The sequence below is a fragment of the Maylandia zebra genome, linkage group LG5, assembly GCF_041146795.1.
Source record: "Maylandia zebra isolate NMK-2024a linkage group LG5, Mzebra_GT3a, whole genome shotgun sequence".
Taxonomy (NCBI): domain Eukaryota; kingdom Metazoa; phylum Chordata; class Actinopteri; order Cichliformes; family Cichlidae; genus Maylandia; species Maylandia zebra.
In genome coordinates, this window is record NC_135171.1 from 21,734,822 (window position 1) to 21,761,663 (window position 26,842).

The 26,842-nt window shown below is 39.7% G+C and overlaps 3 protein-coding genes across 6 annotated transcripts in view; 2 read left to right on the forward strand and 1 right to left on the reverse strand.

Moving 5' to 3' along the window:
• Positions 1-21,504, reverse strand: LOC101486475 (RNA-binding protein 5). Of its 4 annotated transcripts, none has more exons than XM_012917476.3 (24): positions 21,484-21,504; positions 7,778-7,827; positions 7,528-7,696; positions 7,271-7,414; positions 6,147-6,216; positions 5,773-5,846; positions 5,000-5,083; positions 4,848-4,908; positions 4,684-4,749; positions 3,933-4,093; positions 3,733-3,830; positions 3,468-3,555; positions 3,052-3,169; positions 2,866-2,969; positions 2,626-2,746; positions 2,402-2,493; positions 2,099-2,293; positions 1,864-2,013; positions 1,576-1,647; positions 1,309-1,488; positions 1,048-1,122; positions 848-948; positions 593-722; positions 1-412 (listed from the first exon to the last, which is right to left on the reverse strand). In XM_012917476.3, exons 2-24 carry the CDS (start codon positions 7,792-7,794, stop codon positions 287-289), a joined length of 2,496 nt encoding a protein of 831 aa, XP_012772930.3. In that variant the 5' UTR covers positions 7,795-7,827; positions 21,484-21,504; the 3' UTR covers positions 1-286. The 4 variants fall into 4 exon arrangements, with proteins under 4 accessions (XP_012772930.3, XP_023008742.3, XP_004544896.3 ...); XM_023152974.3 differs by lacking the exon at positions 21,484-21,504 and adding an exon at positions 8,847-8,989 and having other exon boundaries at positions 1,576-1,644; XM_004544839.4 differs by lacking the exon at positions 21,484-21,504 and adding an exon at positions 8,847-8,989.
• On the forward strand, positions 10,058-19,241 carry emc3 (ER membrane protein complex subunit 3). Its single transcript, XM_004544840.3, has 9 exons — positions 10,058-10,295; positions 10,684-10,851; positions 10,943-11,000; positions 11,104-11,197; positions 17,531-17,635; positions 17,740-17,821; positions 17,937-18,016; positions 18,145-18,227; positions 18,327-19,241. The coding sequence occupies exons 2-9, from the start codon at positions 10,697-10,699 to the stop codon at positions 18,453-18,455; spliced, it is 786 nt and encodes a 261-aa protein (XP_004544897.1). The 5' UTR covers positions 10,058-10,295; positions 10,684-10,696; the 3' UTR covers positions 18,456-19,241.
• Positions 21,497-26,842, forward strand: part of usp4 (ubiquitin specific peptidase 4 (proto-oncogene)) — an 11,421-nt gene continuing 6,075 nt past the window's right edge. Inside the window, exons 1-11 of the mRNA XM_004544841.5 lie at positions 21,497-21,781; positions 23,044-23,171; positions 23,335-23,465; positions 23,550-23,676; positions 23,771-23,916; positions 24,282-24,343; positions 24,490-24,624; positions 25,506-25,620; positions 25,734-25,907; positions 26,018-26,176; positions 26,445-26,669. Of these exons, the coding sequence (XP_004544898.3) occupies positions 21,630-21,781; positions 23,044-23,171; positions 23,335-23,465; positions 23,550-23,676; positions 23,771-23,916; positions 24,282-24,343; positions 24,490-24,624; positions 25,506-25,620; positions 25,734-25,907; positions 26,018-26,176; positions 26,445-26,669 (1,554 nt within the window). The 5' untranslated portion in view covers positions 21,497-21,629. The remainder of the gene's footprint in view (positions 21,782-23,043; positions 23,172-23,334; positions 23,466-23,549; positions 23,677-23,770; positions 23,917-24,281; positions 24,344-24,489; positions 24,625-25,505; positions 25,621-25,733; positions 25,908-26,017; positions 26,177-26,444; positions 26,670-26,842) is intronic.

The following is a 26,842-nucleotide window of genomic DNA, read 5'->3' on the forward strand; positions in this document are numbered from 1 at the left end:
TTGTGCAGGTTTATTTAATCACACTGACTCTTAGAGGTTCTCACAAAACAAAGCTTCAGAGGTTCTACATCATTTTTATGTACAAACAATATACAAAATGTACATGTAAAGTGCACTGAAAACAAACAAATCTAGCTTTAAAAAGCTAAATTTTTCCTAAATGAACAAGACAAACTCCAGTTAAAAGTTTGTACAGGTGGAAAAATCTCCTGTATGTTATGTGTTCAAATCCTTTGTCCACATGATAAAGATTTCAGAGCACAGCACAATCACCTTCCTCCACAGTTCACTCCATCTCTGTGAAGCGTGCAAACATGGCTTTACGCACAGCATCCTTGTAGGTGTCAGATGGTGAGAGTTCATATGAGCTTCCTTTAATGCCCAGACCGGTGCCTTTGGTCCTCAATGAAGCCTGTTAGGAAAAGCAAAGACGATTATAAGAGATGACATATTAGACACAGGTGCCCCTCAGGCAGCAGTGCTAATTGCTATGTGGGCAGAAATTAGCACGTTGGCGCGCAGATTCCATCTGTTAAGAGGATCTGGCCAGCAGACAAGGGGTAGTTTGGAAGACAAAAAAAAGTCTGCTCACCGAGATGGGAACGGTGATGCCTTGTTGGTGACGTCCCAGACCTTTGCCTTCCTGCCAGCCCATCGCTTGCAACATCTTGCTCCCGATATTATCACTTGTTAAACCGTCTTTAGTGGGCTGCTCAAAGTTTCTGATGATGGTGAATTACAGGTGTTAAAAAGGTCCAATTCACATAAAAATAATGAGAAAAAGGAGAAGATATTACTAAAAGTTTTCATAGACTGTTTGCTGTGAGATTAAACTCCTCCCACTTACACTGTTGGGCTTGGTGCTTTGTAAAATTTCTTTTTAGGTGCAGGAGGTTCAGGAATACCATACTTCTCCCTTCTTTCTGCAGCTCTATCTCTGTATTTCAGCTGTTAAAAATCACAAGAAAACTTATGTTCTCATTCAAATTTCTTTCTTTTTATTTTTAAATAACAGAGACAGAAAGATGACATTGTAATGCAAAATACCTCAGCCTCCTTCCTCTCCAGCTCTTCCAGCTCCATTTCTGAAAGCTTAGCTCTTCTTTCAATTTCCAAGTTTTTCTAAAAGAATTAAAAGTAATTTCATGGGCGAAACGCGAGAACAAAATAATCACTGGCACGAATAAATGCAACCTCCATTTCCTGTGAGGTACAGCATGTGAGCTCCATTTTGCTTTGAACAGATGGCGCAGCCCAGAATATTCATAGCTGCTTGCACATTAAACACCCGCTGTTTGCCATCCTCACCTTGTGTAGGTCAGAGAGCTGCTGGTGACGCAGCAGAGCGTCTTTGGTGGGGAACTGCCGCCGACACAGCAGACACACCATCCTCTTCCAGTCGGTCATTTTCCCCTCCTCATCGGCTGCTCGGTCTGAGCCGTTGTCATCTGGGTCGCTATCCCCATTGTAGGCAGCGACCAAATCACTCTAACATGAAAACAGACAAAAGGAAAAGTGTTAAAGGATTTATTTTTACTAATAAACAGGAGAAATAGCTGCAAAGTTACAACAAACCTTAGACGAAATCTCATCCTCAAGCTTGATTTGTTCAGTCATGAGGGACGGCATCTCAAAGCTTCCGATCTGCTGAAAGGAACCAAATGAAGCCCACGAGTAAAGACCCACAACATATATAATCTCATGATTAAAAGATATTCAGTGACTCGTGACGATAGAAGGAAAATGTACTTTCTAAATATAATATTCCAAATCAGTGTGCTTCTCCAGTTAGAACCTACCCGTACACCACTGCACTGATCCAAAGCACATCATATTTATTCTTAATAGTTACTGTTACACTACCTTCTTCTCGAAGAGGAAGAAACCTGCATCTGCAGCAGCAGACTCTTTTCTGTCTTCATCCTTAAAAGATCCTAACCCTTGGGCAGTACTCTTAATGCTTTCTTTTTGCTTATTTAAGCTTTTTGCCCAACGCTCCATGTCCTTTGCAATCTGCAATTTAATAATGCCAAAAACATTATTTCAAAGACGACCTAACAGCTATTAACAGGATCAACATCTTGAGAGCAGCACTTACCTGTTGTGCGGACTTGTTTTTGGGCTTTTCTTTCTTCTCTTTGGCCTCTTTACCGCCTGTGCTTAAAGAGGTGGCTGCAGAGCTCGCTGTGGACGCTTGTTCTGTGTTTGTGCCGGATTCACTCAGTGCAGGGATGTACGCCTGCTTCTCGTTGTCCCAGTAAAGGTACTGCTGAGTCTCTGAGTTGTAGTAGTACTATTGATGACAAGCAGAAGACAAAAAAATGTGAACAGTGTATTTAAAATAAATACATATGCTGCATGGCATGGGTTCTGCACATGCAATAAGATCAAGTGCACATACTTGGCTGCCAGGATCATAGTACAGGCCAGTCTGTGGATCGTAATAGTAACCTGAAGACTCATCGTATTGGTACATGGAGGTGTCAGGAACAGCTACAAAAACAAAACAAAAACATTGAAATAGAGGCAGATATGAAGCAAAACCTTTTTTCTATCTTCAGTTTTATCATCATCATCTCTATCACTCACACACAGAGGAGTATTTCTGCAGCCAACTCCTCTCACCTGTTGTGTTAGCAGTCGATCCGGCACAGATCGTTGCTGCAACAGTGGAAGATGCTGGTGTTGTGAGTGATGTGGTGCAAACACTAGCAGCCTGTTGGGCTGCAACAGCTAGTGGATGTGTCTGAGAGGTAGGAGAGGGGGGAAAAAAACCCTGATGAACATTTGGATTCAACACAGACAGAAATCACATTTGAGTAGCATTTTTTCACCCCAAAGACGCCACATTAATACACTTCCTACCTGAACAGCAGGCTGACTGATTATGATGGGGTGGTAGACCTGAGCTGCCTGGGATAGGACCACAGCTGTAGATGCAGGGATCACAGACGCCATTCCTGGAGCCGCTGGGGAGAGTGATGATGAAGTCAAGAATCTCAACCTCGGAATAAAACCACCCCAAATTTTTGCGAGTGATTCCTTGTTTACCTCCAAGCAATCCATCTCCAACGACAGGAACCAGTCCTTCAGGCTGCTGTGGCCACATGTTTGCATAACTCTCTGGAAAAGCGATCTGATCTGAAGTTGCACCTGAGCTTTGCTGCAACTGAAAAGACAAAACAGATATGTGACGTCAGACACAAAATAAAGCAACCCAAAGTAGAGCAACTGTATCAGCATAATGCAAATAAATTAGTTAAGTCAATAAATCCTTTCCTGGATTTTGATGTTAGGCTCCACTAATCAAGTATTGTTTTAATTGACAATAAGATATAAGAGTCCATGTAATTTTAATCAGTTCTTAATATCGACAATATCACTGTAGCTTTTTGGTCCATTTCTTTAAATCCCTCAAGCCATAGAAGCTCACATTTTCTACTTAGACATGGTACAGTCTATGGTACCTGACTGGATGACCACTGAGCAGCAGCAATGGCTGTGCTGGCAACAGAGAGAGCGCTGGCTCTGATCCCCTCAGGCGGCACTGAGTCTCTGGGAAAAGAATTATGTGTAAATTAAATATAAGCTAATGCAGAATGAAAATAAGACCCCGATTTGTATTTTATTATATTCTAGGATCTCAAAAGGTATGTACAGTATATGATGAATATATGACGAATATAAAACAGGCTGTCTAAATATATGTTATGTATGTGCGGAATTACACACTTTCTAGCACTTTTGGCAAAATCCACGCCGACAGTTTTCCCATCCAGTTTCAGAGGTGGCTGAAGGCTCTGGAGAATGGTGAGCAGCTGAGAAGCCTCCTGTAGAAAGACATAGAGCCACACTGTCTCGACACCTCCGCTAGAAACACACCAACGTACACTATAAAGTCATACTGACTGCTGAAAAATAAAGCTACGCACCAGCGGGGATGAGAGCTGGACAAAGGCGAAGCCTCGGTTCTGTCCCGTTTGCTTGTCTTTGATGAGGCGGACGTTGTTGGTGGACAGGTTGGCGTGTGGTGCCAGTAAGTTCAAAATTCCATCAACAGTAGAGAGAGAGGCAATGTTCCTCAAAATGATCGCTGTGAACAAAAAGAAAAGTCATCAATGTCTCTATGGGAACGTGCAATTTTTCAGTAGACCAAAAGGAAAATCAAGAATATATATATTAAAAATGCTCTTAAAAGGCATCAAAATTCACATAAAAACTACACGCAGACATTATTTCATTTATGAAATGTGACATAACTTTGTTTACTGCCTTATTGCTTCTGTATTTATTTGCCACAGTATTAATTTAGTTATTTTAATGTCTTCCCCATTCTTTAATATCTAATTATATTTCTACATATTTATTACTTGATAGTATTACTTTCAGAAAGGTCAGCTAAGCGCTTCAGTTTTTCAGTAATCTCCCAACTAAAAGCAGGCGTTTGCTCCTGACACTGATCAGCAAAAAGCTGACCTCATGACATCACACTCATTCACATGAAAAAGCAGAAGTTGCCCCAAAAAAGTGGAACTTAATTACTATTAATTTAAAAAGAAATACAGAGAATACATAAAACATGATTATTAAATAAAATCTAATAACATAAAGATGATTACATTTATACCAAATACATTTTTTGTTTTGCACTCTTTCTGTCATCGATGAAAAACAAACACTTACTGTCTCCACTGTATTCTCCTGGCTGTTGGCACTCGACATTTAAACCATTTACACCAGTAGAGTCACCTACAAAGAGCAATGCCAAAAAACATCAGGCAGGATATATAATGAACTGCTCGTTCTCACAGAGAGACAAAAAACTCATCTTAAGGGGGAAAACTCACCAACTTTTGACGCGCCACACCTGAAACACTTCAGCCTCTTCCGAAAATTGTACAGACCACACTGCAACAACCGTCGATTGTGTATTTTTGTTACAATAAGCAAAAAGAAAAAAAGAGTAATATTGTGGGATAAGTTCAAAGATAACACTCACAGCATTGCAAAGCCAGTTTTCAAACTTCTGTTTCCTGTTGCTGTAATGCACTGCGATGGTTTTCCCCTGGATCACCAACTTGTTCTGTGAAATAAAATAAAGACAAACAAACAACAGTTACACCAAAATACGACACGTCTGAGCCAAAGAGGCAAGTGCTGAGATCCCAGTGCTACCCCACCCAATGAGTGAGAGCAGAGGGAACAGGAAAGAGTGGCTAGGTTTTAACTTGTTGCTTAGATGGGGGTGTCTCAAGGACAAAAAAAAGGAGCAGAGACGGGAAGAGAAGTTCAGAGAATGAGGGATTGAGTGTTTGGGACCGGAGTGCTGCCAGCCCGTCCACATCTCACTCCAGTCTTCGGATAATAAATGGAGATGAGAAACTATCAAAGTGACAGAGCTGGAGCAGAATGTGCAAAAAACCCCGGGGCAGTCGGTACTAAACAAGTCCACTTGCTAACAGGAAGCAAACTCTCCCTCTTTTGTAAGCTTTAAGAGAATAAACTTAAAATTTGTAAGAGAATAAACCAAACAAATGTGCATTTTTACAGTGGTGTTCACAGAAAACAAAAATTCAATAATGCTGCTATGAAGCATCACCAGATGTGTGATATCTGAAATACTACATCTCAGATATCACAGATCTATGATCAAGATTTTTTGGCTAAATACAAACAAATTGGGCTTTTTGTAAAGTGCCATCATTACTGTACTGGTTAATTTGGGTTCTAATCTCCAAGAATATTTCTAGACTTGGTGATTGTTGAAGCAACCTGATTGGTCTCCATCCATCGGGTAGAATCTTGCAAGTGATAAAACTCCACGAAGGCGAAACCTCGGCTTATACCTAGAGACAGCATTCAAATATAGACGGGAGGCGTGTTAGTCAAAATGCTTTGGTGCAAAATTCAAAGTTACAATGGGCTTGCACGGCGGCGGGGATGTTTACAACATCATGATGGTAGAATTTACATACCCTTAACTTCTTACCTGTCCATGTCATTAAATCAGAATTTCTATGACACAAAGAACCCTACGACAATATTTAATTTTCTTTTTCCAGGGGTTGTAATAAAATAGGAAAGATGGGTTTAAAGATCAAGCGCGGAAAGGAACGAGGAACGTTCCTCTGAAGAGTATCGCTCACCTGTCCTTTTCTTCATCAAACGTATGTCCACAGGCTGTGGTCCCTGTAGCTGCTCCAGAGCTGTACGCATCTGCAAAACAGAAGCAGACGTGAGACTCATCAGAACACAGATCTTCTTCCTACTTACTGTTTCCTTACTTAAAACCATCTTTCTGGAAACTGGTTGTGAACCATGAGGTACATGTTCCCAATTTAGAATAACCAGTTAACCTAAGCCCAATAACTGTATGTCTTTGGACTGTGGGAGTAAAAAGTACCTGAAGTACCCATAAAGAACCCACGCAGACTCATCATGAAAATGAATATCATGGTAATTTTGGGCTTTTAAATATTTTTTGGACTCTCCTTTTTCCAGGGTCCCAACCAATATAATTTAAATAAATTTTAGCAATTCTGCCAAGAAAATCGGTCAAAAATTCAGTTGGAATTATAACAGAAGCTTGTTGATGGCTTTCAGAAGTGTCTGGTGGAAGTGACATCTAGTGAAAATCTAAAAGAAATTCAAACTTGTGCACCAAAGTCGTGTATAAAGTTATTCAAAATGTGTGCTTTACAATCATTCCACCCTGAATGTTATCGGCTCAGCCCAGCATATCCTATCACAATCCAACATCATACAGACTTTTTACTAATGAGCAGGTAGTTTACAGACTTACTAATGTCTGCGTTGGGAATGTGTGTTCTCACTTTCGCCTGTGTCAAGTGATGCCTGGTAAAGTTTAGGGCAGTTTTTAATCTATTATTTGACACATTGTTGACATATTTGACACATTGTTGTACTTACCAACAAGACACTATTTTTTTTTCCTTTTCCCAGTGTATATTAATTATGACAGATGTCAATCCCCCTCTCCAAAATGCTCAGATTAACACCTGGATAATTCCATATAGGGAAGGGAAAGATGGCAAGGTGCACAGTTGTACACACACACACACACACAAAGGTCGTGAAGTGTTGCTGATTTCTGTGCCAAAGTTTTACACCCATCCTGTGACAGTTTACAGCTTTGAACTTCTTGCAAGAGATTCCTTACAACTCGTGAAAAAGTTATATGATATACAGTTTGGTGTGTTTTTTCCTTTAAAAAGCATGAATGCCACTGAATGGTGAACTGTGAGCTTACATCATCTTCTGTGACGTGGACAGGGAGCCCCCTCAGCATAATCGTTTTGCTCTCCTCCTCCTGCTCCATTTTGTAGTCCTGCTCTGGATATTCACCATCATATTCATCATCAGATCTGCTGCTGCTGCGTCGTTTTCGGCTCCTCTGTAAGAGAAAAAAATATATATTAATGTGATGTTTAACTTCAAAGACAACAAATTCAGTATCACTCTGATCAAGACGTACTTCAAGCCGCAAAGGAATTCTTCTCCACTTACCTCTGGGCTGTCTTGGTCCCTGCGTTCATCACAGTAGTCTTTGTACCTATCGTGGACCCAGCGTCGATCATAATCCTTTTCCACATCTCTGCTTCGTTTTCCATAGCACTCTGGATCGTGTTTGCGCATATCAGAACCATATCTTCCAGTACGTTCACTACGACTAATCCTGCAAAAGCACCAGAGACTTAAATATATGAGCACATGTTCAACGTGTTCCTGACCATCACAAGGATTATGTGGACTTCACCTTCTATCAGTTCCCATGGTTTAGTACAGCACAAGCGTTTGTGGACAATTCTGTGGAAAGATTTGGGGGGGAAAAAAATTATTAGTACTAACTGTTACTAACCATTTCAATCAATGTTTCGTGCAATGGTGTTCTTTACCTCTAACAGATCATGGTTCAGTGAGGATATATTACTAGTTTTTCCATTTAAAAAAGGAATATTAAAACTTTTTGTAATGTACATATAACCTACATAAAAATAATATCGTTTTTCATGACTATGATTTTCTTTTCCAATTAATTATACATTTTGATTTTTATCCCATAGAGTGTAATAACAGTTGTCAGCTTGTCTCTCTCATTTATCAAATCACATTCTGGTGAAAATATGAAGTCTCCAGAGACACTGTGGACCAAATATATGTCACTGCGTTACACAGACTGTGGATGGAGTTTGCTCACGGGAACAGAAACGTTTGCCGTCAAAAGATATAACACAACCCTCATTCTCGCACTTTACATATGCGGTCAATAGGCTAGATAGTTTGTGTGTGTCTGTTTGACATAAAATATGTCTCACAATTGCAAAGAAACACATAGTATTTGATACGTCTAACCACTTTAACGTTCACTTGTAACATAATAAAACAAACGTGTAATATGTTCATTACACGTATTACAGCTAAGCAGAAGTAGTTTCATACTTAAAAAATATATTAGTAATTATTCCACTGTAAAATGGGTCAACTGACCAGCAACATAAGAGGATTAAGTAACTGGCGTTACGTAACATGAGTTGAGCTACGCTAAAGATGAAAGGCAGCCAGAGATGTCACAGGCCTGATCTTACTCATAACTGCAGAAACACAAAGCACATAATATGGAGATTAACTGAGGACATTAATTGTGTAATTATATAAAACAGGCTGATTTTGTACTTTGCTTACAGGCGCTAACACAGCAAGGTCACTTTAGGGCTCGCTGTATGCTTGATTGATACGTCTCATGGATGCTGTAGCAAAACGTAAGCTTTATATAAATAAATAACCGGAAGCAGATATAAAATGCAGTTTTTGTCAGTTTTACATACCGTTTTAATAAATCACCCCCCTACACACGATGACAGCTTGATACTCAAAACCTTTCTAGAAGCTTTTCCACTTGTTCCGGTCTGTAGCGACAAGAGTCTTCTTCGTTTTGACTTCACCTTTTAAGAGCATTAAAAAGCATTTAAGTGAGCATTACCGCCACCTACTGGTTATGATCCTTTACAACAAGGTGTCCCCTAATGCGGTGCATTAAAACAGTAAAATCGGTTTCTTTTTTTGTTTGTTTGGGTTTTTTGTTTTTTGCATATTTTGCATACTTACATGTTTCAGATCAGCAAAAAACAAACAAACAAAAAAAGAATCTGACAAACCAGAGTAAATACAAAATACAGTTTTTAATTGATGATTTCATTTAATGACAATGCAGAAAAAAACAGACATTCTCCTTCCGGATTTTCTGGTAGAATTCATGGCTTCATAAATTACACCAAGTTGGCCTGAAGCAGCAAAGCAGCCCCTGACCAACAAACTACCACCACAAAGTTTGACTGCTGGTACGATGTCCGATGTCCTTTTTATAAAATGCTCTATGATAGGATGTAACATGACTTAAACCTTCTTTTGTCTCATCAGTCTACAAAATATTTCCCTAGAAGTCTGGGGAATCATCAAAATGGATTTGGAAAATGTGAGGTGAGCCTTTGTGTTCTTTTTGGTCAGCAGTGGTTTTCTTCTTGGAACTCTCCTGTGGATGTCGTTTTTATGCAGTCCCTCTATTATTGTTTAATTATGAACACTAACTTTACACTGAACTTACTATTTATCATTAGGCCAGGTAGACTTGGGTAACCCCTTTGCTTAAATTAACAAAACCCTAGTTTAAAGACTGAATTTTGTAATTACTCTGGTTTTATTTTTGTCTACTATTAACATTTCTTTGATGATCTGACACATTTCAATGTGACAAATATGAAAAAAGGAAAGAAAAAGATGAATTGAGGGATTGTACAGTGCTGTGAAACAGTATTTGCACTATTGCAAGTTGTCATTGAAGACACGAAAAACATGAAACAGGAAAATCCGAAAGACATATGTTAAGCCTTAAATAATGTAATAATGTAATATAGTAAATAAAAAGGTTAACCATAACCTTTCGGATGTGGTGAAGGATGACATGCAGAGGGTTGGTGTGACAAAGAAGAAAAAGCAAAATGCAATGCGTACATCCCCGCGAGGTGGCGCTGCAGTCCCAGTGATTGCGACGCGGATGAGCTGCAGAAGCAGAAAATCTTCCTCATTCCCAGAGCCAACGCAGAGCAGTGGTCACAGTAGTGGATGCGAACCGTTAGAAATTATATAAGTTATTTAACTACCTCACACGGTGCATGGGGTGTGTCTGTCGCCGCTGGGGAACACACTAGGAGCGGCGGTTGCTGTGCTGAGACCACTGGCCAGCTCTCATCTACAGTGACCCATACATCCAGAAGCAGGTAGCCACCCGGCTAATGTTAACATTAGCACTCCGCTAGCGTCAGCTTTCTTAATCCACATAGCAGTTTTATTAAATAAAGATGTTGACGCTTTCAACATATAGTTACCACACAGCGAAGATGAACTCAAATGGTGTCGTTTAACTGGATTTTCTTAGCTCAGTGTCAGTCGCTAATGTCACGGGCGCTGGCTAGCTAACCGGAGGACCTGACAGCCCATCCCTCTAGCGTCAGTCTCAGCCCGACTTCAGCTTCTCTTTTATTTATTACAAACAAAAGCATGCTGGTGTCTTCGGTTAAGCAGCTAGACTTGTTTTCTGTTTGCCGTTCTTATTTTTGCTTTGTTGTTGTTGTTATTATTTATTTAATTATTTATTTTTCCTGTCAGGTAACCAGACAGAATGGCTGAGCCGGAGCTTCTGCTGGACTCCAATATTAGACTTTGGGTGGTGTTGCCCATTGTCTTCATCACTTTTCTGGTTGGGGTTATACGGCATTATGTATCTATTCTCCTTCAAAGTGACAAAAAGCTGACATTAGAACAAGTTTCTGACAGGTGCGTCATACATCATATCTAATTATAAACCGAATCACAAGGAGGAAAATCAATGCTGAGCTCATATGTGTGACTTTTTCTTCAAATCCAGCCAGGTACTTATTCGGAGCAGAATTCTCAGAGAAAATGGAAAATACATTCCCAAACAGGTAGGCTGCCTAAAGTGAGTTGCAAAGTTGAGTGAGAACTCCAATGTATTTGTTTACTTGTATGTGCTTTGACTATATCAGTGATTATTTCTGTGTGTTTTAGTCCTTTTTGATGAGGAAGTTCTACTTCAATAACCAAGAAGACGGATTCTTCAAGAAGACCAAGAGAAAGGTTGTCCCACCCTCTCCAATGACAGGTGAGACTTTTTTCTTTTCTTTCTTTCTTTTCTTTTTTTTTTTTTTTTTTAAATAAAGAGCAAGCTGTGAAATTGTAACAACTTCTAATTTCTAAAAGAAAAAGTGGTTGTTTAGTATGTGGCTGAAAGACATGGGACACGAGCAGTGTTTTCACAAATCTTTTTAATAACAGATTCTCAGAATTTCCACTTAAAGCTACGGCTGAGTCCTGGTAAAATAATTCATAAAGAGTCTTGGCTGATTACACAACTCCTTAGGTGGAAAGTGAGTTAGGAAGAAGGTTAAGAGTTTCTGAGGCAGAGGAGGAGAAAGTGCTGGAGCAAACCAGAACAGCACAATACAAATTTTTCTCTTGCCTATTATTATTATTATTATTATTATCATTACTATTATTATTATTATTATTATTACTACAGTCCCAATCAAAAGTTTAAGACCACTTGATAGCAGCCTGTTTCAGTTAAGCATTGTTTTCAGTTTTGCATGCTCAAAAAAATGTTTAGTCTCACTCCCATTTCTTGCATGTTGAAGCTCTACTTGGAACCTTGCTAAGATCCAACCATACAAAATGTTTTTTTTGTTTTTGTTTTTTTTGCCTTACACGTGGTCTTAACCCTTGTGTGGTGTTCATATTTTTGTTACTCAGCCAATGTTCATGGGTCTGGTGGACCCGCTAGAGTTTTGGCTTTCCAAATTAACACTATCAAACAATTTTATGTTAAATTACTCAACAGATGTTTACTTCATCCCAATTACAAGCCATATGAACAGCAAACATGGTTAATTTTTTTCCCTTTACCTTTGTTAGATCACATTTATGAATTAATGTGCTTCTCGTTTTTTGGTTTTTTTTTATAAAATGTTATAAAAAAATAAATCAGTTATAATCAAGTGGAGTGAGTGGAAAGACACAACACATTTACACGTGAAGCAATATGTTTCACAACTAAATGGGATCAGCTGCTCATCAATGGTGACATTAGGCCCAGGGTAAAAAACAGGGGGAGGTGGTGCACACACTTATCCCACACTGTCCTGATGGCAGCTAGCTTGTCTCTCTGCCGTCGAGCTGGTCTGTCGTCTCGGTTATCAAAACGGATAATCCTGGAAATTTTGTGGAAGTTTTTTAGAGACATTGATGCACGGAAAGGTTCTTGCCAGTTTCTGCATCCCACAGGGATTCTGTGGATTCCCCTTTGGACCTGAAAACTCCTGCAAGGATGAGAACCCCAAAGTAGGCCTTTGGGGTTCTTAGATGAATTTGGTCTATCTCCTTCCACCTCTCTCCAAAAACACACCATCCTTCTAGATTACTGCAATCCAGAATAATTTTCTGGATGGAATCTGGGATGAAAAGCTCAAATGAAGACTTGATGTCCTGCACATGAGTAACTGTCAGCCGTGTTGGCCCTGGCTTATCACAGTAACAGCTCTGCAGGGTGGCTCATTTCTTGGGCAAGAAGACCATTCAATTTCACCAGTTATTGACATCCATATTTCTTCACTTGCTGTCTGGTGGGCTTGTTCTGGTCCTGGAGCTGGCTGCAGATGGGGTACTCGTCTTCGTTTTGTTACTAAATGGTGCTCAACCTCATCCTCTTCTTCAAAGTCACTGTCAGACTCTGAATTTTCAGAAATGTGTAATATTCTGAAACCTCTTTGTCAACATCATCATCCGAAGCCCCTCTCTCTTCCAAAATCAGTTGGATGGCCCTCGCAGCAGATAATCTTTTGCCATCTTGATCAGTTGTGATAAAGAACCACACTGGCAAAGTCTTATTTATAGTATTATGCCCCTAATTTGCAGGAGGGACAGGGGATGAGAAAATAAAATTTGGATCCCTCAAGAAAGAGGGTAAAATGTGCGGGAATGTAAGAGCAAACGGTGTTGATAGTTGAATTTTCAACAATGTTGCAACTTTGTGCGTGAGCAGGAGGGGAAGAAAACACTATCAGCAGCACCAGAAAGGAGGAAGACAGAGTATGGGAACATAGGACCTACACTTTCAACACTTTTATTAGACCTGGGTCCAGTGGACCCGATCACCTTGTATGTAATGTAAATGTGTGGCGGGAGGTACAGTATGAGGTCATTGAAAATTAGTTCGGATTTATGTTCTTCACAGAAAATAAGCCAAAGCCAATGAATTTCAGGTTGAAAAAAATAATTCATTGTTTAATTTTTCTTTTGAAAAAAACTGAAAACGGGTCTCACAGACCCGAACACCATACAAGGGTTAAATTTTTTGATCGGGACTGTATTGTTGTTGTTATTATTATTTATTTATTTATTTTTATTATTTTTATTATTAGTATTAGCATCAGAGATGGGCAGTTTAGCTTAATTGTCCATCCCTGCTTTCAAGGTTCAAACATGACATCGGGGGGGGGGGGGCAGTAAAAGCATACTGAATGTACAAAGCTGTCATACCAATATTTAAAGTGTGTTGATTGATTCATAACATCAGATGATGTGGCTGCAAAGAGCATTACTACTTGTCTTGTAATGTAATGCAGTTATGGTAACATATTATCAGTGATTACATAACCGCAGAGCTCATTGGTGTGTTTTTGTGTGTCATCCAGTACTGAAAGAACACAACAAAGAGGAAGGAGAAGTATGAATGAAAATGTTGACCTAATGAAACGCTGCGGGTTAGATCCTGCACATTTGTGGTTGATCTCTTTAGAAGTAGCTCAAATCTCTAATCTAGTTCAATAATGCCATCGTTTTTAGGTGTGATCAATACAAAGATATGGAAAATGCAACAATGCAGTGGTGATGACTCAATTCTATGCAGCCTTCATCAGCGGGATGATCACACAAATAGCAAGAGGGTCAACTGAATGTCCTCACTGAAATAACATTTTTTAGACCCTTTTTAATCAGGCCCTGTGAGAGTTTTACTAAGTCATAGAGCTGGGCGATAGAACGATAACGATATGTATCGCGATATAACTTTTACTCGATAGAGAAATTAAGCTATCGCGATAGACCTCGCCGCTCTTGTTCTCTTAAAAAAAAAAAAAAAAAAAAAAGGTCAGCCGATCCAAATTCAGTAGCGCAGAGCCGAACCAATCACAGCCGCAGCGTCACGTCGCGTGACTTGTTACGTACAGCACAAGTGCCAAGCCGCACGTGTGTTTGTTTGGGAAGCAGCCAGCGGGTAATGGAGCCAGCGCGTAATGGAGGAAATGAGTGTGCCGACTAGAAAAATCAACCGAGCGTGACCGAAGAGAAAACAGATAATGGTTCCAATGCCGGAGAGATTGTCGAACGGAAGAGCCATAGAAGTTCCGTAGTGTGAAGGTATTTCGGCTATTTCAAGTCTGACAAAAAACAGAGTAGCGTGCACTGTAAATTGTGCCGAAAGCAAGTCTGGAAATACAATAAACTGGTGCATGCGTCACACTGTGCGCCACGTTATTGTTTCGGTGAAATGAATTTCTACAATACTGTTAATTCTACTCTCTGCAGTGTTTAAATGCTTACATATACACACAGTTACTGTCCCTCCACACTTACGACTCGGTTCTGCTTCTATGCCCCAGCTTTGTTTACTTTTTCCCACCGAGGCTTCTAGACTTCTGATTGGCCAACATTTCTGCACGGTTAGGAATCTAGCGCCACCTGCTGCTTTGGCATGTTCATAGCAGCGTTTTCCTTCATTTCTGCCTTTATGTGTGGACGGGATTATTTTTCAAAACGAAAACGGAAAATCTCAGTTTTCAAAAATACCCGTGTACGTGTGGACGTAGCCTCAGTCTCTGACTGGAAGCGCTAATTCGTCATTCGGCTTTTGTCAGACTAAAGTAACTGTTAAAACTGTTTGAAAAGCTCAGCTATACAACAAGGAGAGATTGAGAATTTCCTTTTAGTTCTCAGTTTATTTGATATTGACAAAGGTTAGTCAGTTTTGTCTGTTCTTCTGTAAAACAAACTAAGATTTATTTTTAGAATTAATATTTTGTTTCTAAGTGGAATTGACAATTTAGTCTGTTTCATTTGTTCTATTTTGAAACTTAAACGCTTTAGCGGCTGCCTTTTGTGTAGTTTGCAATATTTGCCTTTATTTATCTGAAAAAGTCTCATGTTCCTTAAGTACATCTACCCTGTTGAACTTATTATGGGAAATAAATATTTAAAAACAAGCTGCTGATTATTTCACATTTTACTTGTGAGCAACGGCACATTTAAATCTTACAAATATAGTTATTTGGCTTATATCGTGATAGATATCGCCTGAAATGAAAAAAACATATCATGATATGAAAAAATCTCATATCGCCCAGCTCTACTAAGTCACTATTAAACTGGGAGACAGTACTAACATTTTTTCTCGGCCAAGTGGAGAGGTCTCAGAAGATTCTCGGCTCAGGTGCATAGTTAAAAAGTCAAATAAAATTTTATTGTTATTGAGATAAATGTAAAATGTAAACCCCCAAAAAGTCTTTTTTCAGATGGCTGAAATGTGACCATGCAAAGTGTTGTCTCATAGTGTTAAACCAATCTGCATGAAAAACAAAGCACAGCCTAGAGCAGGACTCTTCAGCAGACTGACTGGGGATTCATGCAAACCCCTCTGAAACCCTACAGCACAACTTAAAATGCACTTCCCTGGAACTGTAACTACACAACACATCCACACAGCCCACAACTATTATGCTTGGCTCGTTCTGCACCGTCGATTCCTCCTGTACATTAACTTTTTCCACTGCATATTTTTTGAATTTAACAGTGAGGCAATAACAATCATCATCTAATTATAAAGAGAAGTTACCAGTATAATAGCATCAGTATAAGGACTCCCACATGTCAGCAAATTCCTGGAGGGGGAGAGTGCTGAAACTATCAGGATTGATATGGGGGAAATGTACAAAGAAGTGGAAAGACTAGAGGGACAAATAGGTTTGGCTCAGGGAAAAACTAAAACCTGGTTACCAGAAAGCATTTTCTTTTTTTCTGTTGACTTGGGACTAGGGATGGGTATCGTTTAGGTTTTATCCGATACCGGTGCCAAACCGGTACTTTTGAAACGGTGCCGGTGCTTAAACCGGTGCTTAAAGAATGGAGAACACAAAACTGGTCCAAAAACCTCTTATGTTTAGCTGTTTTTTTTTTGTAAAAAGATAACAATGTTAGCCTTTTCTGCAGCTATAGGGCATATATGGCATCACTCTTGGCTGGAAGCAGTGCTTAATCAATGGAAAAAACACAAACTTTGTCCAAAAACCTCTCATGTTTAACTGTTTTCCACTTTTTCTTTGGTCATTTTAGCCTTTTTGGCAGGGTGAAGGGAGTATCTGCCATCAAACAAGAAGACAGCCGCATGTAGCTATGATGATGTTTGCTAGTTCACCTTACGTGCATTAATGTAATAACGTGGTTAGCCTACTCAACATAAATTACACATGAACAACATTAAGCTACTCACGCAGAGAAGAACGGCTGCTGCTGCATCATCATCCTCATCATTTCTGCTACACTGGCAGGGCTAGGGGCCAGGACTCTCCTCTTCGGGTTTTTGGGGGATGTTGCTAACTCCGGGTCCGATAACAGGCAACCCACCCGCAGTAGATGTGCCCGGTGTGAGGTCTCGCAGCAAGCTATCAAATACAGCGCATTTCTTGGCTTTTAAAAAAACCCGCTATGCGTCGCCAGGTGTTTCATCGGATTTGAGGTGTTACCTCCTTTGACAGTCTCACAGTATCAGCTTAAAGCACTTGTTGCAGGCTGCTGAGTTTTCATATTTCGCTGTGAAGTACAGCCAGACTTTTGACCGCTTTGCCTTGGTCATTTTTAATCTGTAGCTCTGCTCTAAAAGAATGTACGTACCTGGCCCCGCCTACTATCCTCGGAAACGTAAAATGATTGGCTAGAATCTAAAATGTATCACAGCTCAGGAAAAAAAAAGCACCGAAATGTGCGCTGCTTTTCGGTCTGGTTACTACCGTTTATGTCAGAACCGGTGCCATCAAGGCGCCAGATACCGGTACCCATCCCTACTTGGGACTGCATGTAAAACACCAGGACACGACCACACTGTAGTTAACACATAACCACACACAAGGATAAATGTCTGCAACTTACGTAGGTGACGTCATAGACTCTACAAAGGTTCCCCACAGAAGTCTACATCAGCCTTAGTTCTAGAGTACATGGTACCAGCATACATACTGCAGGTTGGCCAACCAGCAACTTAACACCTTGACACCTGTCTCTACATCAAGAGTGAAGCTGGATCTCCTACCAATGTGCAAAAAGTATTTATTAATATCTTTTCAGTTTTCTGGCGTTTAAAGTTTTTTCTTTACCCATAAAATGTTCACAGATCCGAGCATGCTGACAGATATGATGAAGGGCAACGTAACCAACGTGCTTCCCATGATCCTCATCGGTGGCTGGATCAACTGGACTTTTTCAGGATTTGTAACAAGTAATTTATCTCCCTGACCCACACAAAAGCAAGTTTGCCTTTGTCAAGATATCATTTAAATAGAAATTACATGCCGATGTTCTGCTTGTGCTTCCTTCGCACAGCTAAGGTTCCCTTCCCTCTCACGCTGCGCTTTAAGCCCATGCTGCAACAAGGAATAGAGTTGCTCTCATTGGATGCTTCTTGGTAATAAAGCAAGATACTTGGACTCATACTGCACCACTGATTATTTATTGATATGAAAATGCTTAAGCTAGTGTGTGATGACATTGTGATTTGTTTGCGCGTGTGTATTATGCAGGGTGAGCTCAGCATCCTGGTATTTCCTGAATGTGTTTGGACTTCGAAGCATGTACTCTTTAATCCTAGGCCAAGATAACGGTAAGTGGAGTCTTTCACAAAGTTGAAATTGGTTTAAATGTTAAAACGGATAATTAGATTACATCATGTGACTTTAGTGAAAATGCCCACATACTGATTGTGTTTGCTTTGTGACTGAATGCCCACAGGCGCAGACCAGTCGAGGATCATGCAGGAGCAGATGAGCGGTGCTGCCATGGCCATGCCTGCAGATACAAATAAAGCTTTCAAAGTATTTATGTCTATAATTAGTTGAATTAACTACAGAGGGGTTGGGGTTGGTGGCATGGGGCTTTGGGAATTTCATGTGCTGTTTGTTTTTGATTTTTAGGCTGAGTGGGAGGCACTGGAACTGACTGACCATCAGTGGGCGCTTGAGAATGTAGAGGATGATCTGATGAGCCGGGAGTTGGACTTTGATGGCATGTTCAGCAAGGAGCTGCCAAGCGGAATCTTCTGAAGGCCTAATCACTTCCTTGTTGGAGAATCCAATTTGAAATTTGATTATTTCAGGGATTTGTTTTGGGGTTTTGTTTTTTGTTTTTTTTATCTGAAACCACAAAACTGGGACAAATCCCTTCATATGCAAAGTTTACATCGTGTAATTTGTTGTAGTGGTCTTTTCACTTGTATCTACCTTCCATTCCTGTCCTTAAATGAACTGAAATGAACACAAATACACTGGTTCTACTGCTGCCTCATGCATAATAGGGAGCCCTGCTTTGTTATTTCAAAGAAAGGGCTGTTCTAGAGAAATTACATGATGGGGTTTTTTTTGTTTTTTTTTTAATGCGTTCTTGTTGGCTTGAAACTGAATGCAATCATAATGCCATTAAGTAATAGAATCTGAACTGCCTAGTGCTTCTTTTTCCTAATGTCGTGCACAGCTAGATTAGCTGTCTTCATTTTGTATGTGTCATTTAAAAACAAAATAGTACATAAAACAGTTTTACAGGTCAAAATGATCTATATTTAATAATGCTTTAACCATCCATCATTGCTCATATTTTAGATTGCAGATAGAAGCAGGTCCAGAACAGGTTAGGTTTGTTTGTTTTGTGGCAGGGGAAATGTTGAGTTTTGTCATCGAGATATTGTTTTTGAAGTATGTAGACTGTTTATTTTGTAATTAACTCCCTTGTGTTTTGTACAGTATAAAGTCTGTTTTGATTCAAAATAGTTGTATTTGTTTTCCATGTACACTAACACTTTTCAAATATGAAGAAATAGATGTTTTTGTTTTGTGCTGGGTTTTTTTCTTTTTTGTTTCTTTGAATAATAGCGTTCAGTGTAAGGGAAGAAAAAGCACTACAGCTGAATATTCAAATAATACACATGGCACATTCATCCTCAGTAAAGGATTTGAATAGATACCGTGGACATTAACGTTACTCTTTTGTTGTCAGTTTTCCACAATACAGTGTCTGCTTCATTTACCTGGGTTAGGATGATTAGTAGTAAGTTGAATTTTTTTTAAATGGACAAAATGTCACTCAAAAGTAAGTTGTTGTCTTTTAATTATACTGCAATCTTGTTTTAACAGCCTGTCAGTCATGTTTACATTGCATAAAGAAATGCAGGCAAGTGAACAAATGAATTGAGGAACATGAAGGATGATCATGCTTGAACACAGGTGTAAAATGTAACGTAAGCATCCAATTATGCTCTGTGGAAAACAAAGGGGTCCGAAGTGTGCCAAGGAAATATTCCCTACACCATCAACACCAGCCTGAACTGTTGATATAAGGCAGGATGGATGTAGTCAAAATGGCACAAAAGAAGAAAAAGTGACTTGAAAGAGGCTTCAGTCACAAAGCCTGCTCAACTGGGCAGTGTCGCAGTAAGAACTGTGACCAAAGTGAAATCTGGATTTCGATCTATAGAAAAGACAAGCGATTAGAGCTGTGAAAAGGCTACATTCATGACCATGTCCCTTAGGGAAAAAAGTGCAGTGTCTATGAATGGAGTCATTTGATCTCATCACCATGAGCCTTCTGCTTGACCATTTTTGATTGCATGGTACAAAGACTGGGTATATAATGGTGGCTATGAAATATTAACTTCATATATAAAATACATTTCAAGATGTACTTTTCTCAAAAAAGAAAATCATCCATTGACCCTCTTCCAATGTTTTTTTCCACAATTTGAAATCTAAAGCAATGTTTGAACATGAATATCTCAAATACTACACAATAAATGGACTAGTTCTTATATAGCGCTTTTCTCCCCTATGTGAGGACCTAAAATGCTTTGTTCTTCACAAGCAGAGACTTATAATTGTGTCATTGTCTTCACAAATCCTTCTTTTTTCACAATTCCTTACACCTTGAGAAGATTCCACATTTCAGATGAACTGATCCCCACAGCACAATACTCCTACCACTGTGTTACATGGTGGAGATGGTGTTCTTTGGGTTGTACGCCTCTTACTTCTTCAAACACAAGCAGCATTTCTATGAGCCATGAGCACAGAGCTCTAGCTTTGTCTCATCTGACTAAAGGATACACTTCCAGTATACAGAGTCTTTCTCCAAGTTTTCTTTAGCATACTTCAGTCTAGCCTAAAGGTGTCATTCCTGCATAAGTGGAGTTTTTCTTGGTCTGCAACCTCGCAGTCCATTCCTGTGCAGGGTTCTAGTGATTGTCTTCTTTGAGACTATCATTTCTGACTTGGCTCAGTCATTGAGTAATGTCTTGGCAGTTGTTCTTTAGACACATCTCTCACTTGATTTCTTTCCACAGTGTCTGAAATCTTTTGCTTCCTATCTCTGCCAGTACAAGCTCTCACATTTCGCAAGATACATACCTTCATATGCCAGGCTTGTTCTGTACTGTGTGGCACTCTTTGAATTTCTTGACAGAAATCTAAATTGATTAATTTTGCTTTTGGTATAATGCTTTCTCTGGTGACAGCTCAAATCTTTGCTAAGGGTTTTAATACTATGTGTAAACTGAAAGACAGTCCTCAGTTTTGACCTGATTTTGCAAGCTTTGAGCATTACAAAGTTAAAACCCGTCATTGCACAACAACGGTTTGTGCTGTGGGTCAATGAAAAGACCAGTTTTTCGGGGGGGGGGGTAATAATACTGACCCTGGTAATCATCCTTTTTTCTGAAATTATTTATGCTTTCTAAAGAGCAATATTATGTTTGCAAATGCTATGTTGTAAACCCCTTGCTATATTAAAAAAAAACACTTGGACAAATGTTGACAAAAACTTTTAAATCATAGCGAGGATAATAATTTTGTCCTCGTCAGTAATAATAGCTCATTGTTACACAAAACATTTGCATTCGGTCCCCGTTAAAATTTACAGTCTTCGCTTTATCTAACTGCCTGGAGGATAACGAGCTCTAAAAACCTATCATGTAAGTGAAAGTTATCATCAGGTTAGCGAACACAGAGTTGAAGCACAGAATTGTAAGATCATTTTTATGGGAAACTCGCTGTCAGTCAGTTGGCATTTGAATGTCCCGTAACTTACCGGTTTAGTAGTGTTAGTGACTGAACGCTGGAGTGCAATAGCAGCTCTCCGCGGCTATGCACCACCCGTAGAGGAAGAATGAGGCAAATGAAGCCCGTCCCAGTGCGTGTGTTTCAGCGCGTTCACGTTACCGGCACACAGGCTGCATGATGGCCGAGGGAGGCGGACCCGAGTCGGGTAACGCAGCGGACTCCGACTCGGAGCCGGTAGCTGCACAAATACCGACTCCTTCAACCGAAAGTCAAAAACAGACTATTGGGTCTCTTTTGAAAACGTCTCTGAGAAAGGGTGACGAATGGTAAGCTAGCGGCCACCAATACTTGGGTCTTTAGCTATCATTAGCCGATAAACAGGAAGTGTTAGCATGCTAAGCTAGCAAGCTAATGACAGCAATGCTTGTAAGCTTGAACTCGATAGCTGCTGTGCTAATGATAGTTTGGCAGGCTAGCACGCTTGCTGCTAGTCAGCCCGACATTTGAATTTCTCTATTAGTACTAATGCCTGTATTAACAGATATTATCCTTGACGCACACAAGCAACCCAGCTGCCAAGTGACTCATTTGCACGTTAATTAGTGCCTGTTTTGTGATGAGTTGAGCGGCGTTAGCAGTCGTGGTAGCTAGTGGACTGTCAGAATAGCTAAGGCCCTGGATTCAGATTGTAGTTTCTTTTTCCAGTGAAACAGTCTCGTTGTCAGTTGCGGGATGATGATGAGGAAATGGGCCCGCTGACAGAATTAATGTGAGAAGTAGTTACCTGCTTGTCATGACATACCGGTTAAACCGTGTGACGTTCCCCTTACCGGCAAGCCAACTGTGTTAGCTAACATAGTTTCAGACTATTAACACTGCTCAGGCCTGGGCATACTGCAGCCGGTGTACTAAAGAGGCTTCACCTCAGCCAGTAAACACAACACCACAGACATGTGAGATGGGCAAGCGTGCCCGTTAATCTCATTTGTTAATAGAAGTGGGTGCCAAACGACCAGGTCACGTTCATTCTTGCAGCCACTAGCTGCAAAGCTAACCTGTTTTTCTGGAGTTATTTAAATGACTCGGCCCTTCCATTTATGGTATTGTTAAAATTGAACTACTGTCCTTTGGTATTCATTTCCAGGAGCCTTAAACACTGTCAGGCATAGCTTGGCAAAACTAATCTCGGGATAAGATCATGCAACTGTTTGTTTGACACTTTGAAGCCCGTTAATTTTACAGTGTTGACACGAAAGAGCCATAGTCCAGCTTTTTGAATTAGCATTTGAATGCGTGTTGCAGTGTGGATACAAGTTTATTAACCAAAGGAGATTCTTTAGATGAGATTAAGTCAAACTAGCTTGCAGTTACTATAAATGCCAAGGCAGTTTGGTATTGCATAATCTTCTGGGAAAGTGTAGGGCTGTGTGCCCTTTTATACCATACCTTTTAGAATCTCTTGACCCTTTTTTATGCTGGGGGAAGAAATCCATTACGAGATATAAATGTTAAAGCTTTTAAGGGGAAAAGAGGATCTTCCAACGAGTGATATGTTTTTCTTTAACTGTGACTGATCAATTTGTTTTAGGTATCTAATAGACAGTCGGTGGTTCAAACAGTGGAAGAAGTATGTGGGGTTTGACAGCTGGGATATGTACAATGTTGGAGAACGAAGCCTCTATCCAGGACCAATTGATAACTCTGGCCTGTTCTCAGGTAAAATTGTCATTTTAAAAAGAATCCCCTAATGGACTGCTGTTGATTTTGCTTGAACAATATAAGTTCCACACAGAAATAAAAAAACAAAACATTTAGTTCTTTAGCTTATACTTATGTGTGTTGTTTTTTTTGTTTTTTTTTTCCCTTTTTCTCCTTAAAGACCATGAGACTCAAGCCCTGAAAGAGCACCTTATAGATGAGCTTGATTATGTCCTAGTACCTACTGAGGCATGGAATAAGCTAGTGAGCTGGTACGGCTGCCTTGAGGGCCAGAGACCTATCGTCAGGAAGGTAAGGCTGTTAAAGATATTCTTAATTTTAGCCCTGTACCAGAGTGCGTGGACTGGGCTTCCAAATGTCTCTTTTCTTCTCTAGGTCGTTGAACATGGCATGTTTGTCAAGCACTGTAAAGTGGAGGTCTATTTGCTGGAGCTGAACTTGTGTGAGAATGACAATATGGACAATGTTGTTACACGTCATTTCAGTAAAGCTGATACTATAGGTGAGCATCCACATGTGTAATTTATACGTTGGTGTTTGCTGAATAAAACTATTTGACTCTTCATTCTTATTTATCAAACTTTTCTCATTTTTAGACACTATAGAGAAGGAGATGAGAACACTGTTCAATATCCCATCAGAGGAAGAGACCAGGCTCTGGAACAAATACATGAGCAATACGTACGAGCAGCTGAACAAGCCAGACAGCACCGTACAGGATGCTGGTCTTTTCCAGGGACAGGTAGTGCTATTCAAATAAGACTGAGATTATTGTTTGACTACAGCTCAATAATAAACTTGTGTGTTATATTCACAATTAAGGTTAGAGAAGATGAAGGCATTAATTCAATTCTTTTTTTTTTATAACAGCGGCCACTGAATTCCAGATCAGTCATAGCAGCTTTCAAGTTAGAAGAAAAATACAATGTATTAGAATAAAGAAACATTAGTTAGTCACAAAAGTGCAGGTCATAAACCTAACTATGGCTAATGTAGTTTTGGTGGCATATGGCATATGTGTAGCATTAAACTCAAGCCTGAGATGTGTAAAGTCATGCATGAAATTCAGGTGTGCCAACCTAGCTTTCATGTCGAATATTTTCCCAGGTGCTTGTGATTGAGCGCAAAAATGAGGATGGTACGTGGCCCAGACAAGCTTCACATCCCAAGTAAGCTTTTTTTTTTTTTTTTTTTTTTTTTTTTTTTTTTTTTTTTTTTTTTTACTTCTTCTTCTCCTCTCCAGTCACGCAGGCATGTTTGTTTACATATTTAAGAATGTGCTTTTCTGAAACACGATTTCATTCTTTCTTACTAGATCAAGTACAACCCCATCCAGGAATTTCACTACCTCTCCAAAACTCTCCTCAAACGCATCCCCAACAGTAACCAATGGAGACAGCAACTGCAGCCCTGGATACACGCTGAACAACAGCACCTCATCCAGCAACAGGCAAGGCACCTTTTCTGATCTACTTTTTCTCCCCTCTCTTTTGTTGTTTATTGAAACTTTACCTCTCATGGATAAATACTGGCAAAGCTTGTAAGGCATAGGAGTGATATTTCTTTTCACTGTTTACACACAGCTTGTCACTTAATTTTAAAAAGAGGGGAAAAACAACTTTCCAATATCCAATCTAAGTTTTCAACAAGTGGAGTTTTCAAAGATATTTCAAGGAAATGTGACGACATCTTCCAACTTGTTAAAATTCTTACAAATCATTATATCACATTGTGTTCCCACAGACCACTCTGTAGTTTGTAAGACAAACAAAAATTCTTGACAGGCTGCAAAACTAGGAGTGTGATGTTTTACTTTGTCTGTAATGCCATTAGTCTTTATCTTATCCTTTTAACATCTCAGTTTTTTAATTAAATTTGTATTTATTTGTTTTAGCTCCTTGATGTCACCCAGAATAAAGCACAAAATATATTCACACCAAATTTCAGTAGTTTGCAACTGCATATGTTGTGTCGGTATAATCAGCTGCATGCATTTGCTCTTTATGTAGTCTGCTGCTTTAATGAAATTTGCAGAAATATGTAGACAGTAAATGAGAAAATATTAGTTTTTGTTACATTGAGAGAGTGATTAAAGATCTAAAGATGCCCGTTGTCTATTGTCTGACCATATTTAAGTTAAAAAAAAAATGTAGATTGCATGCATGCTTTAGTGTACTAGTATGCTGAATAATAAAGAGCACGTAGTTTATAGGCTTATTTGTAGGACAACTGGGATTTTATATGCACCTAGCTTACTTGATTACCATGTGTTAACAGCTGTATCCTGAATACAATACTACAGACAAACTATCACATCCTTTCTGCCAACAGATATGGGGGCTACAATTCATACAGCTCCTACAATTACAGGGAGTCACAATCGCAGCCTGGCTTATGTGGGCTCAGTAATTTGGGAAATACGTGCTTCATGAACTCTGCCCTTCAGGTAAAAAAAACAACAAGCATTTGCAGCTTCCGCTTAGTGGAAGTGAGCTTTAATATTTCTGTGCACATAATCCTTTTTCGTGTCTTTTCTTTTTTTGGTTCCTGTTCCCTCAGTGCCTGAGCAATGCATCTCCACTCACAGAGTACTTCCTCACTGACCAGTATGAGGCAGAGATAAACAGAGAGAATCCTCTGGGAATGAGGGGGGAGATAGCTGAGGCCTATGCAGATCTAGTAAAACAAATGTGGCTCAGCCGCAGCAGTTATGTGGCCCCACGTACCTTCAAAGTAAGTTGTGTCAAATAGCTTGAACTGAAGTCGGTGTATACCGACTGAATACATTCAGGCAAACTCATCGAGGCCTATGAAGGTAATAATAATCATCCTTTGATTGTCAGACCCAGGTCGGACGCTTTGCCCCCCAGTTTTCAGGCTATCAGCAGCAGGACTCTCAGGAGCTGTTGGCCTTCCTTCTTGACGGGCTCCATGAAGATCTGAATAGGGTCAAGAAGAAGCCTTACTTGGCCCTAAGGGATGCAGAGGGCCGTCCAGATGAGGTATAGTACAGATGTAGATATCGTGTTGTTTTGTCTCTAAAGAGTAAAAGTCTGTCTGATTCTCTCATGGTGGTGCCGAAATATCAACCTTTACAGAACCTTTAAATTTGAAACAGAATGACTGCCAGTCTGCTTTATACTGACAGCTAGACATGAAATAGTTTTTCTGTATAGTAACAAGAAAGCAATATCATCGTTGAATTGATGGTTTTAAAATGCCATCTAATGGAGGTCTTCTTCCTTTTCTCCACTGCTTGGTGAACTACAGATTGTTGCCAAGGAAGCCTGGACAAACCACCGTTTGCGCAATGACTCTATTATAGTTGATATTTTCCATGGCCTCTTCAAATCCACCTTGGTATGCCCAGAGTGCTCCAAGGTATCTGTTACCTTTGACCCATTTTGCTACCTCACATTGCCTCTGCCCTTGAAGAAGGACCGTACCATGGAAGTTTTCCTGGTGCGATCAGACCCTCAGTCAAGACCCACACAGGTGAGTTGGCATTAACCTTCACTCGCTGCTCCAGACCTAAATCCACAGTCAAACTGATAAGTATCTACGATTTGGAGATTTAAAAAAAAATTTGATAGTTGATATGTCTAAGATATATTTCTATATCTCTTTAAAATAGCAGCATAGTCACTGAGAACATCATATGTTGTTTT